Genomic DNA, 13231 nt, shown 5'->3' with positions numbered 1-13231 from the left:
GGATAACTATAATCCATGTTAGATTCATTGTTCTATGTTATCATTATACTTTTCTTCTGACTTAAAAAGAAATTAAAATTAAAACATTTCCTAATAGTGATTCTCAACACGGCGTTATAGTTAGGTGGGCTCTGCCAAGTGCTCACGCCGTTCCAGGTGTTGCAGTTCTGAACAAAACACAAGGCTTGTCTTCATGGAGTCTACAGTCTAGCTGGTGAGAAACGGACAATAAAATAAGTACATTTAGCTTACGAGTCGGATAAGAAAAATAATATTAGAGAGTATGGAGTCTTGAAAAGGGTGGTGATTTAAGCAGAAAGGACAGGGACGTCTTCACTGGGAAAGCCGCGAACAAAGACGCAAAGGAGGACTTCAACAGGTTGCCTTGATGGCTCAGATGGTAAAGCATCTGTCCTCGGCTGAGCTCATGACCCTAGGTCCTGGGATCAAGTCCTACATCCAGGCTACCCACTCAGCAGAGAACCCGCTTCTCCCACGGCCCCTCTCTCTCTCTTCCTCTAAACTAGGGGGTAGAAGGGGAGGGAGAGAAGGTCCGAAACGCGCCACGTGCGTATTTGGGAGAAAAGCAACTGAGGAGAAAGGGAAAATGAGCGCAAAAAACACCCTAAACGCAACTCTCTCTAAATCGTCGCTCTCAGGTTACGTAGTTCCGTAGTTTACAAGCGAGGTCGCAGGTCACTAGAAACAAGCGTCTGCCGCAACAGCCTCCATTTTTCTTTTGGGCACCAACCTCAGGTGAGTTTATGCCTCGCCCACCTTCCTTTCTCTCTCGTCATCATGGAGGCGGGTTTTCTTCACGTCCGAGTGAACTTCAGAGAAACCCAGTGGCGGGGGCGGGGGGCGGAGGTAAAGGAGCAGCGAGGGCCAACCCAGGCAAACGGGACTGGGGAAGTGCACTCTGCCCTCATTCAAGATGGCGGCACAAGCCCCGCGCTTTGTCGGGTCCGGCAGCACGCGTGCTTAACCCGCCTCTCAGGCTCGGCGCTGCAGGGGCGGGCCTACGGCAGGGGGTGGGCTCGCGCCCTGCGGCCTGGCCTTAAGTCATCTGCGGCGCGGTTGCCACCTTTTCACCACCGTTAGCATTCCCTGGTTTTGGTGGGGGAGATGGAGCCGGTGACCGTCGCGCCTGACAGCGGCGACCGGCCAGGGGCTCTGGCGAACTCAGGCCTGTCGGCTTCCCAGCGTCGGGCCGAGCTGCGGCGGAGGAAGCTGCTTATGAACTCGGAACAGCGCATCAACCGGATCATGGGCTTTCACAGGCCCGGGAGTGGCACGGGTGAGAGCCTCCCGTCTTCCCTCACTCTCCCACCCACCGCTCTGAGTCTTCGGGATCGTTCTTGCTTTCCCTGTAACGCCCCTCTGGCCTTTTGAAAAAGCTCTGCTCTCTGACCTCCCCTCTTGTCTCCGTTTCTTAGGTGATGTCCCAAGTTCTCACTTAATTAACCCCCGGACCTTTCTAGTCCCTTTCAGTTTTCCGTGGGCTTCGCTCTAAGATTGTCCCCCATTTCCGCCGCAGGCTGCGAAGCCTTGGCTCCTATGCCATGGTGCCCTGTGCCCAGTTATGCGAGAGAGTCCCCTTTTTCGTTCCCCACGCCCTCCCCTCTCTTGCAGGGCGCACCTTTTATCCCGTCAGATGGCTCTATTGTGCGCCTCAGGGAAATGACTTTCCTTTATTTCCGTTCCAAATGCTTTCCCTTCCAGTGCATTTCCTAGCGTCTCTCTGCCTTCTTTTGCGTTTCGCCGTTACTCTGTCGGCCCTCCCGCTCTTGTGTTTACTGAACAGCTCCCTAGTCCCGCTCTTGTGTTTACTGAACAGCTCCCTAGTCCTTCGTACGTGGAAATGGGACTCTGACGGTCATAGTCTGGTGTCTGTGTTCAGTGTCCTCAACACTGTCATCTACAGGCTTTCTACAACAGGAAGATAAAACTGGGTGACCGTTCTTTGTACCCGCAGCAAGTGGGTCGTGCCCCCCTGAGGTCTTCTCTCCTAGTGTGCTGAGATTCATACGATTGATGTCGGGAGCCGCATTTAACCCTAAAGAGAGTTCCTCATTTCTCGCCCAGTGCATGTACAATTCAATGAGTATTCATGTGAATATTTATTTATTTATTTATTTATTTTTTGGTAATATAATTTTTATTTTTTATAAACATATATTTTTATCCCCAGGGGTACAGTCTGTGAATCACCAGGTTTACACACTTCACAGCACTCACCAAAACACATACCCTTTCCAATGTCCATAATACCACCCCCTTCTCCCAAACCCCCTCCCCCCACCAACCCTCAGTTTGTTTTGTGAGATTAAGAGTCACTTATGGTTTGTCTCCCTCCCAATCCCATCTTCTTTCATTCATGTGAATATTTATTGAGCACTGAGTATGTGCTAGTGTTCTCTAAGTTTCCATTGGTTGCCTTTTGTGATTGACTTTTATTCAGTGTTTGCAAGCTACTTAAAGCTTTGTGATTTCTGTGGGCTTTAGCTAGACAGCAGTGAACTTTTGGATAGTTCCCAAGTTACCAGGAAAGGTAATAAGCACTCTTTCAAATTCTTCTAGAGCAATAGTTAGAAGACACATTTTTCCTTTTAATGATTATCAACAGGATATTATTTCCGAAGACATTTATTGTCCTTCTCAAGCTATATTCTGTATTTTGTTCTTTTGCTTTGAAAATTCGGTCACTAAAGGTTTTGTTTTGCTTTTAAAGCAGAGCAGCATCTTCAAACTGCTTAGTTACCTACGAATGGCTCCCTCACTACAGTAGAAGGATTACGTAAACAGTAGCTTTACTGTAGGATATGCCACACCCTATGCTGGCAGGACTCTGGATTCAGAAAGTAGTATTAAAATACAGATTTTTAAAAAGCTTTAATGATTTTATATTTTTAATCAAATAAATTAGAGCAGGCAATGTAGTCATTCTTCTGGGAGATATTATCCGTGAAAACCTGGTCTTTATAGCTTGCTCTATCCATGATCATCTTTCCCACTTTGTCTCCTAGTTTTATCTTCCTACTCCCAAAGTTTGGGTTGTATCCTCTTTTGGGGTGGTATATATTCTAAGGGTGGAGAGGAAGGAAACAGTTTATGTTTTATGCAGAATCAGTATTTAGATTCAGAGACTGCAGAGTTCTAGCAGTAGCAGCATATTTTTTAATATGAAAGGTGTTTGCCAGTATATACTACATAAGACTTCTAAATTTCTTTTCTCAGAAGACGAAGGTCAAACAAAATCAAAGCAGCAGGACAGTGACAAATTGAACTCCCTCACCATTCCTTCAGTTTCAAAGCGAGTAGTGCTGGGCGATTCGGTCAGTACAGGAACGACTGACCAGCAAAGTGGTGTGGCCGAGGTAAAGGGGACTCAGCTGGGAGACAAATTGGACTCTTTCATTAAACCACCTGAGTGTAGTAATGATGTAAACCTTGAGCTCCGGCAGCGGAACAGAGGGGACCTGACAGCAGACACTATCCAGAGGGGTTCTCGCCATGGCCTTGAACAATACCTCTCGAGATTTGAAGAAGCAATGAAGCTACGAAAACAGCTGATTAGTGAAAAACCCAATCAAGAAGATGGAAATACAACAGAAGAATTTGACTCTTTTCGAATATTTAGATTGGTGGGATGTGCTCTTCTTGCCCTTGGAGTCAGAGCTTTTGTTTGCAAATACTTGGTAAGCAGCAGAATGGAAACTGCAAATTGGCTATGGAATGAATCCTTTTACTCCATGGAATTGATTTCCAGTATTACTATTAACCAGATTCATATGGCTCTTTGGAGATATAAACTGTTGTTCACCTTAGATATAGATGAAATGTTCTGGTAAAATACAGAGCCCAATAATAATTGCTTAACTTTTTCTATACTCTAGGTAGCATTCTGAATGCTTTACATGTATTGAGTCATTGAACCTCATCCTTCTGATTCTGTGTTTTATGGATGGGGGAATGAAGACTCAGAGGTTAAATCATTTGCCCAAGGTCACATAGTTCTAAGTGATAGCTAGGCTTTAACTTACGCAGTTTCTTTCCGAAATCAAAGGGTAAAGTATCTACATGTACTATATATAAATTACCACTTTTCAAATAATTTGAACCTCAAAATGCAGTTCTGTGGTCCGAAACAGATGTAATTTTTCTGTGATTCAGCAAGCACTTCAGCATTTCATAATGTTGTAGTATCATAATGGCAGTCCCATATTCTTGGTGCTTTCACCTGCCAGGAGAAATGAAGAAAAGCATAGTTCATAGTTCAGTGTCTTGCTCTTAGAAGTATTTCCATTCACTAGACATTTTAGGAATAACTACCAACTAGTGAGCTCAAAGCAAATTTTCAAGATAATTAAAGTTTATATTATTCATCAAGAAAGTTTTTTAAAATCTATTTTATGCACATTTTTTCTTAAAGAGATTCCGTTGTACAGACTTAATTTGACATTACATTGTTATTATGGCTTTCAGCATTTAATGAGATATGTAGCTGCTTCCACCCCCCGCCCCCTTAAGGGCTCTGTGCTTTTAAGATTTTTAAAGTTAATGACCTATTTATGTGTGAGGAGGCTTTTTGTTTGTTTGTTTGCGGTTTTTTGGTTTTTTTTGTTTTTCTGTTTTTTTGCTATCAGATCAGATTTACAGCTGCTATTTCTCACAGCTTTCGTTATACATCCATCTGGTAATGTTTGCTCTTTCACTCCCTTCATAATATTTTTAATTTTAAGAATAAATATAAATTAATTATCATTTTGGTCTTTTCAGTTTTATTGTGCAAGAAGCAAGATAACCACACCATTTTAACTACAGTAAGAATAGCTTGTCATTTAGGTGCCAGTGTTATAGCTAATGAGATAATTTCTTGTCCGTGTGTCTGGGAATGGATGGCATCTAGTGAGTACTGGGCCTTTTATGTGTGCTTTGAAATTGTTGTTTGATTACTTCTAGATGAGAGAGATGTTACTGCATAATGTTTTATACATCTGTCACCACTGAATATTTTAAATCCTTAAAAGAATAAGTTTTTGTGAGAGTAGCCATTTTGGGGTACATTGAAAGAATGTGACTTGACTTGAGAGACATATTTTATGATAAGGAGATCCAGTCCCTTTATTTTTTTACCCTTGTGCAGAAACAAGACTGCTTTCAGCCACTACAATTAAATATATATGTATTTTTTTTTTACAGTTTTTTTGCTTAGAATTTTATAGCTGCTGTTGATTTGATTTGAATGATGATGTTGAAAATACATAATTTTATTTTCTGTCTTCACAGTCTATATTTGCTCCGTTTCTTACTTTACAACTTGCGTACATGGGACTATACAAATATTTTCCCAAGGTAAATTAAAACTTTTTCTAAATTATGGTGATGTATTTAGACTGATTGATGACTAGATAATTTTAAGAACTTAAAAAAAATTAGTCATACTCATTGTCTGAATCAGTGCTACTAGAAGTGTCATTGGCCAACCAATGCTGATCTTAAAACTATTTATTTATTTATTTATTTAGATTTATTTATTTATTTATTTGACAGAGAGAAATCACAAGTAGACAGAGAGAGGGAAGCAGGCTTCCTGCCCGATGCGGGACTCGATCCCAGGACCCTGAGATCATGACCTGAGCCGAAGGCAGCGGCTCAATCCACTGAGCCACCCAGGCGCCCTTATTTTTTTTTGTAACAAGGTCAGAAAGTGAGTGATAGAAACTTTTTGGCAATTTGACATTGCTGTAACATTTTTCATGTTTTACAAAAATGTTGGTCCATCATGGATTGGGGGGAAAACTTAACCACAGAGTTTGAATAATACTTTTCTGAGAAAATATTCAGTTTAATTATTTAGTGAATTTAGTAATACATTTTATCTGTAATAAAGGAAATTAATTTTAAAATGGGTTCATTTATCTTACTATGCTCTTTACTGGATGCCTAATAACATGCACTGTGTCTTTAATGTCAAGGCCCTGGTATTTCCAAGAAATATTTGGCCAAAATTGAAAAACAGAATCATGGAGAGTGTCCGTGTTTACCTAGTCTGCTTAACTACAAATATATACACAAATATATACACATTTACGGGACTTGGCTGGCGTAGAAAGTAACCTCACTGATGTAATTAAGTTTTGTGTGAGGTTTTTTGTTTTGTTTTTGTTTTTTTTTAAGATTTTACTTATTTATTTGAGATAGAGTGAGAGCCAGACAGAGAGCATGAGCAAGGAGGGGAGGGGCAGAGAGAGAAGGAGAAGCAGGGTCTCCACTGAGCAGGAACCCCAATGTGGGGCACAATCCCAGGAACCTGGGATAATGACCTGAACTGAAGGCAGACACTTAACCCAGGTATCTCTTGTGTGAGATTTTTACTGAAAAACTGCTGCTTGGTCTTTTGATTAATCATTTATAATGCACTGAAAGACCTCATGTGTGTTTTCAATGGATTTGAAACATTTACATTCACGAAGAGTTAAAGAGATTATATATATAATACAGAAAGGAATGTAATTTTATTTGTAAATTTATTTAACTTTTTTGAATGATATAGGTGTATATTTATTGAAAGATTGATTATAGTTTTGCAATAGCAAAGTTTAGAAACAGCGAAGATGTCTACTAATAAATGACTCATTAAATTATGGCATATCCGTTGAGAATGATGAACCTCTGATATATGGATAATGGTGAGGTTGCCCAGAAATATTAAGAGAAGAAAGCAAAATGCAGAATACGATCTAAAGTATGCTACTTTTTTCATAAAAAGGAGGAAAATAGGGGAGCCAGGGTGACACAGTTGGTTAAGCATCTGACTTGGTTTCAGCTCAGGTCATGACATCAGGGTCCTGGGATCAAGCCCACACTCAGGCACCACACCCAGCATGGAGTCTGCTTAGATTCTCTATCTCCCTCTCCTGCTCGTGCTTTCTCTCTCTCTCTGTCTCTCTCAAATAAATGGATAAAATCTTAAAAAAAAAAAAAGAAGAAGAAGAGAAAAATGGATACTTGATTTTCTTGTATATGTGTGAAGACACTTTGGAAGAATTTTTTAAGATTTTATTTATTTATTTGAGAGAGAGAGCACATGTGGAGTTGTGGGTGAGGAAGAGGGAGAAGCAGCGTCCCCACTGAGCAAGGAGCCTGATAGAGGACTCAGTCTCAGTACCCTGAGATCATAACCTGAGCTGAAGGCAGCCATTTAACTGACTGAACCACCCAGGTGCCCCTCAGCTCAGGTTTTTATCTCATGGTCGTGTGTTTGACCCCCATGTTGGGCTCTACACTGGGCACGGAGCCTACTTTAAAAAAAAGAAAAAAAAAGAAAAGGGAAAAAAAAACTCTACAACCCCAAGATCAAGAGTCACACACTCCGTTGACTGAGCCAGCCGGACACCTATATACTCGACGAATATTGCATGAAACTATTAACAGTAGTTATTTGTGCAGGAGTGTGTATGGGTTACTAGGTAAATGGGGGAGAGAAAAGGAAGGGAAATTACTATATACTTTTTTCTCAACCAAACATTTTGTTGTAACTTTTTTTTAAAGATTTATTTTACTTTTATTTATTTGACAGAGAGAGAAAGAGAACACAAGTAGGCAAAGAGGCAGGGAGAGGGAGAAGCAGGCTCCCCGCTGAGCACTCCATCCTAGGACTCTGGAATCATAGTCTGAGCCGAAGACAGATGCTTAAGCTATGAGCCACCCAGGCGCCCCTTGTTTTTTATTTTTTAAGAGTTTTGTTTGTTTGTTTGAAAGAGAGCTTGTGTGTAGGGGGTAGGAAGGGGAGGGTAGAGGGAGAGAGAGAATCCAAATCAGACTTCCCACTGAGCACAGAGCTCATTCCCACTGAGTACTCCATCCCAGGACCATGAGATCACAACCTGAGCTGAAATCAAGAGTCAGATGCTCAACTGACTGAGCCACTCAGGTGCTCCAGGACTTTTTTTTAAAGTAATCTCCACGTCCAACATGGGACTTGAACTCAGAACCCTGAGATCAAGAGTTTCATGCTCCACCAAAGGAGCAAGCCAGATGCCCCTTATGACAGTTTTAATTTTTGTTATTTTTTAAATATTTTATTTATTTATTTGACAGAGAGAGAGAGAGATCACAAGTAGGCAGAGAGTCAGGCAGAGGGGGCGGGGGGAACAGGCTCCCGGCTGAGCAAGGAGCCCGATGTGGGGCTCCATCCCAGGACCCTAGGATCGTGACCTGAGCCGAAGGCAGAGGTTTAACCCACTGAGCCACCCAGACGTCCCGCCTTAGCACAGTTTTTAAACTCACAGAAATGTTTAAAGAATTGGCAGTGAACTACCATTTACACTGATGACCTAAATTCTATAATTAACATTTTGTTATATTTTCATGTATTTCAGAGTATGTTGTAGTTGTAGACATTGGTATACTTTACCTCTGCACATTTTGGGCTACATGTCATTAACTACAATTCAGGTGGTTTATGGTTCTTTTTTTTTAAAGTAAGATTTTTTTTACAGTGAAATGTTCAAGTCTTTAGTATACCATTTAATGAGTTTTTCACCCTGTGAAACCCAAATGTTTTCAAGGTTTAGAATGTGACTGTGGGGATGTTCCACCGTGCCCCTTTCCAGTCAGCTTCAGCCCCTACAGACTGAGGACCTGATTTCCTTTTTCCCACTATAGATTAGTTTTTGCCCGTTTCAGTACCTCTTTTTATTTTTCTTTTTTTAAGATTTTATTTATTTATTTGTTAGAGAGAGAGAGAGAGCGTGAGCACAGGCAGACAGAGTGGCAGGCAGAGGCAGAGGAAGAAGCAGGCTCCCTGCCAAGCAAGGAGCCCGATGTGGGACTCGATTCCAGGACCCTGGGATCTTGACCTGAGCCAAAGGCAGCCACTTAACCAACTGAGCCACCCAGGTGTCCCTTTTTTTTTCTTTCTTTAAGATATTAAGTAATCTTGGGCGCCTGGCCCACATCGGGCTCTCTGCTCAGCAGGGAACCTGCTTCCCTTCCTCTCTCTCTGTGATCTCTTCCCTTCCTCTCTCCTACTGTGATCTCTCTCTGTCAAATAAATAAATAAAATCTTTAAAAAAAAAAAAAAAAGATATTAAGTAATCTCAGGGCACCTAGGTGGCCCCTAGGTGGGTTAAGCCTCTGCCTTCAGCTCAGGTCATGATCCCAGGGTCCTGGAATAGAGCCCTGCATCGGGCTCTCTGCTCAGTGGGGAGCCTGCTTCTCCCTCTCTCTCTCTGCCTGCCTCTCTGCCTACTTGTGATCTCTCTCTCTCAAATAAATAAATAAAATCTTTAAATAAACAAAAAAGATATTAAGTAGTCTCCATTGTGGGGCTTGAATTTACAATCCCAGGATCAAGAATTGCATGTTCTACTGACTGAGCCAGCCAGGCGCCCCTTTATACATGTGAGATCATTCCTATACATACTTTTTTGTACAAGGCTTCTTTTATTCTCCATAATTTTGAGATCCATCCATGTTGTTGAGTATATTGGGCCTCACCGCCCCCCCCCCCGCCTTTGTTTTTTCTGACAAATATTCCGTTGTGTGATTGTATCCATTTGTTTATATGATCTCCTGTCCAGGGACATCTGTCTAGGGTTGTTTCCAGTTATTGGTTATTATGTCTAAAGTGGCCTATGATTTCTCTTGGGTAACAATACCTTTTTATATTTAGAAATTTTGGAGGCTCAGCTGCTTTTGGCTCAGGCCATGATCCCTGGGTCCTATGTTTGAGTCCTGTGTTGGGCTCCCTGCTGTGCAGTCTGCTTCTCCCTCTGCCTCTTCTCCTTGTTCATACTCTCTCAAAAAAAAAAAAAAAAAAAAATCTTTAAAAAGGTTTTTAATCATGTGACTAGATTTGGTGATACCAAATCGACTAAGTAAATGAAAATTCAGCCTTAAATGTCTTTAAAAATTAGCCAAGAAAATTTCATCAGGGAATACATGTTCTGGGTGCCTGGGTGGCTCAGTCAGTTGAGTGTCTGCCTTCGGCTCAGGTCATGATCCCAGCTGAGCCCCACATGAGACTCCCTGCTTCTTCCTCTCATACTCCCCCTGCTTGTGTTCCCTCTCCTACTGTCTCTTTCTCTCTGTCAAATAATAAATAAAATCTTAAGGAAAGGAAATAGATGTTCATTGATATCCTACTACATGTGTAACAAGTGTGAATTCCTTTGCATGACCGTTAGAGCTCTATAGAATGTTCCTATGATTCTGTCACAAATAATAAAAGTATGGCTATTACTCTTCTCTTACTTTTGTTGTCTAAGATGTACCTCCAATAAGATTTCTCCTCTCATTTTTGTCCATCTAAATCTTGGTCATTCCTGAAGGTCTGTTTTTGATTTTACTTCCCTTTGAAATCCTTCCCTGGGCTTTCTTTATACACCTAACCCTGGAGTAAGTTTCTATCTTCTTTGAGCCACTGTGCCATACATTATTCATGTACTTCATTTAACAGTTATTTATGTCTCGTGTATTAGTGTTTTTTCTGTTTTTGTCTTGGCTGTTGTATATATCTTAAATTGTTATTTGTCTTGCCTTCCTTCCAAGATAAGACTTTTTTTTTTTTTTTTTCACTTTGAGAACTTGGTTAAAGGTTTTTAATCATGTGACTAGATTTGGCGATACCAAATCGACTAAGTAAATGAAAATTCAGCCTTAAGTGTCTTTAAAAATTAGCCAAGAAAATTTCATCAGGGAATACATGTTCTGGGTGCCTGGGTGGCTCAGTCAGTTGAGTGTCTGCCTTCGGCCACTTTACACTTTACACCTTTAACCAGTTTGCTGCTTTACATATTATACACTTAGTAGATGCTAATATATTACTGACTGATGTTTTGAAATTTCATTAACAGGTTTGATTCAGGCAAAAATAATAGCACTGATAATGTTTGTGTATAGCTTAAGTAGTCTTCTGAAAGCTGTAAGATTTATCAAAGTCTTTCTGTATACAGGGTGAAAAGAAGATAAAGACAACTGTACTAACAGCTGCCCTTCTATTATCTGGAATTCCTGCTGAAGTGATAAATCGATCGATGGATACCTATAGCAAAATGGGCGAAGTTTTCACAGATCTCTGTGTCTACTTTTTCACTTTTATCTTTTGTCATGAACTCCTTAATTACTGGGGCTCTGAAGTACCATGAAGCTTGCAGCACTCAGCAGGAGAAGCTTACCAAAAAGCACCTTCTCTTCAATACTGCAGTGTCTCTAAGGAGGCAGATGGCTTTACACCTTTATGTAATTCTTGTACTTGATAGGGGTTGTAAAATCATTTGATTAGGAATGGAATGGCAGGTTCCCTGATTTAAAAGCGTTGAGTTTGTCTTAATACTGTTGTGAAGAATAGACTTCCATTGTCATTAATTGACTTTTCTTGTATAATTAGAATCCCTAGTCTCCACCTTTCTCTAACTTCTAAGATTTGTAATTTCTCTTTTGGGAGCTGAGCTGCTGCTTTTAGGAGAGCACATGAATACGGTCTCATCCAGCCCCAAGGGCTGCAACTTGTATTTGTGTTACTCTGTCCTGAGAAATGGAGCCATTTAAAAATAAAATGAGAGAAACTGAACTGTCTAATGTTAAGTCTGCACATGCTAACTTATAAAGGCTATTTTGTCAAGTATCTTAATTTATACTCCAGTGCAAATATGGAGTAATGAAACAATTTTTAATATTCATACATGTGAAATTAGAAGGTATTTATAAAGGTTTTCATTTTCATTTTTATTTATGAAAAATTATTTTTTATTTAGAAAAAAAATTTTTAAATATTTTATTTATTTATTTGACAGAGAGAGAGAAAGCATAAGCAAGGGGAGCAGCAGGCACAGGAGAAGCACGCTGAGCTCCCTGCTGAGCCTGATACAGGGCTCAATCCCAGGACCCTGAGATCATAACCTGAGCTGAAGGCAGACACTTAACTGACTGAGCCACCCAGGTGCCCCTATAAAAATTTTTTTATTACCAAACTCGTAATTGGGAATTTTCACTTTTGAGTGTTCAATTTCTAGTAGTAAGGTTTTTAATTTATTATTTACTTTTAAAACAATTTTTAAGGTTTTATTTACTTATGTGACAGAGACACAACTAGACAGGGAACACAAACGGGGAGTAGGAGAGGGAGAAACAGGCTTCCTGCTGAGCAGGGAACCCAACGCAGGGCCTGATCCCAGGACCCTGGGATCCTGACCTGAGCCGAAGGCAGACGCAATGGCTAAGCTACCCAGGTGCCCCGTTTTACTTTTTAAAGGTTTTTTTTTTAAGTAATCTTGAACACCCCCCCACACCCCCCATGGGGCTGGAACTCATGATCAAGAGTTGCGTGTTCCTCCTTCTGAGCCAGCCAGGTGCCCCTAGAAGTAAGGTATTTAAGCAAACGAGAACAGCATGATTAGTACATACAGAATTGGGATTTGAAAATTCACTGGGGTATGCAACCTAGTATCATAAATCCCCTTTTAAACAACTTGGTAACACTATCGTATTTGGAAGGTTATAAAACATTAAACATCATATTGCTTAATATTAAATTTCCTTAAAGATTTTTGTATAAATTTGATTAATTCTTGTGAAATTATAAATATATATACCTTCTTTTAGTTACTCCCAAAGTCTTTATTTATTTATTTATTTTTAGATTTTATGTATTTGGCAGAGCACAAGCAGGGGGAGCAGCAGAGGGAGAATGAGATGCAGACTTCATGCTGAGCAGGGAGCCCGATAAGGGCCTCCATCCCAGGACCCTGAGATGATGACTTGAGCTGAAGGCAGACACTTAAGCCACTGAGCCACCCAGGCGTCCCCAAAGTCTTTATTTTTGTTATTTTACTTTGAACCACAATAATAGAGAATAAGTATAATTAAGTGTATTCCTCTGACTTAGGTAAGATGATAAATACACATTCTTCTTGACTCCCTAATGAATCTAGTATCTAGAGGATTAGAAAGCACCCTTGAATGTCATTTCCCCTCTCAATTCCTGGGAGGACACTAGTGGTCTTCCGTTGCACATATTTATTTCTTTTGTTTCTTCTCTTTTTTCCTTTCATTTCTTTCTTTTTTGTTGTTCTTTTTTTTTCTAAGATTTTTCTTTATTTATTAAACCGAAAGAGATCACAAGCAGACAGGCAGGCGGGGCGGGACGGAGGGGGTGGGGGGCGATGGGGGAGGAGCAGGCTCCCCGCTAGAACCCTGAGATCATGACCTGAGCTGAAGGCAGAGG

At 40.7% G+C, this 13231-nt stretch overlaps 1 protein-coding gene across 1 annotated transcript; it reads left to right on the top strand.

Moving 5' to 3' along the window:
* The first annotated feature begins 741 nt into the window (after positions 1–741).
* On the top strand, positions 742–11578 carry CAMLG (calcium modulating ligand). Its single transcript, XM_082724100.1, has 4 exons — positions 742–1297; positions 3238–3698; positions 5290–5355; positions 10962–11578. The coding sequence occupies exons 1-4, from the start codon at positions 1126–1128 to the stop codon at positions 11151–11153; spliced, it is 891 nt and encodes a 296-aa protein (XP_082580226.1). The 5' UTR covers positions 742–1125; the 3' UTR covers positions 11154–11578.
* The last annotated feature ends 1653 nt before the right edge of the window (positions 11579–13231 follow it).

The sequence above is a fragment of the Mustela nivalis genome, assembly GCF_964662115.1.
Source record: "Mustela nivalis genome assembly, chromosome: 3".
Classification (NCBI taxonomy): domain Eukaryota; kingdom Metazoa; phylum Chordata; class Mammalia; order Carnivora; family Mustelidae; genus Mustela; species Mustela nivalis.
Note: the sequence above shows the minus strand (reverse complement) of the source record. Positions and strands in the feature narration are given on the sequence as shown.

What these genes read in the sequence shown, in the direction of transcription:
- CAMLG (XM_082724100.1), top strand. Translation starts at nt 1,126, where the DNA reads ATGGAGCCGGTGACCGTCGCGCCTGACAGCGGCGACCGGCCAGGGGCT. An exon ending in CTTTTGTTTGCAAATACTTG is followed by an intron (nt 3,699 to 5,289) that starts GTAAGCAGCAGA and finishes CTGTCTTCACAG; the next exon opens with TCTATATTTGCTCCGTTTCT. An exon ending in TATACAAATATTTTCCCAAG is followed by an intron (nt 5,356 to 10,961) that starts GTAAATTAAAAC and finishes TTCTGTATACAG; the next exon opens with GGTGAAAAGAAGATAAAGAC.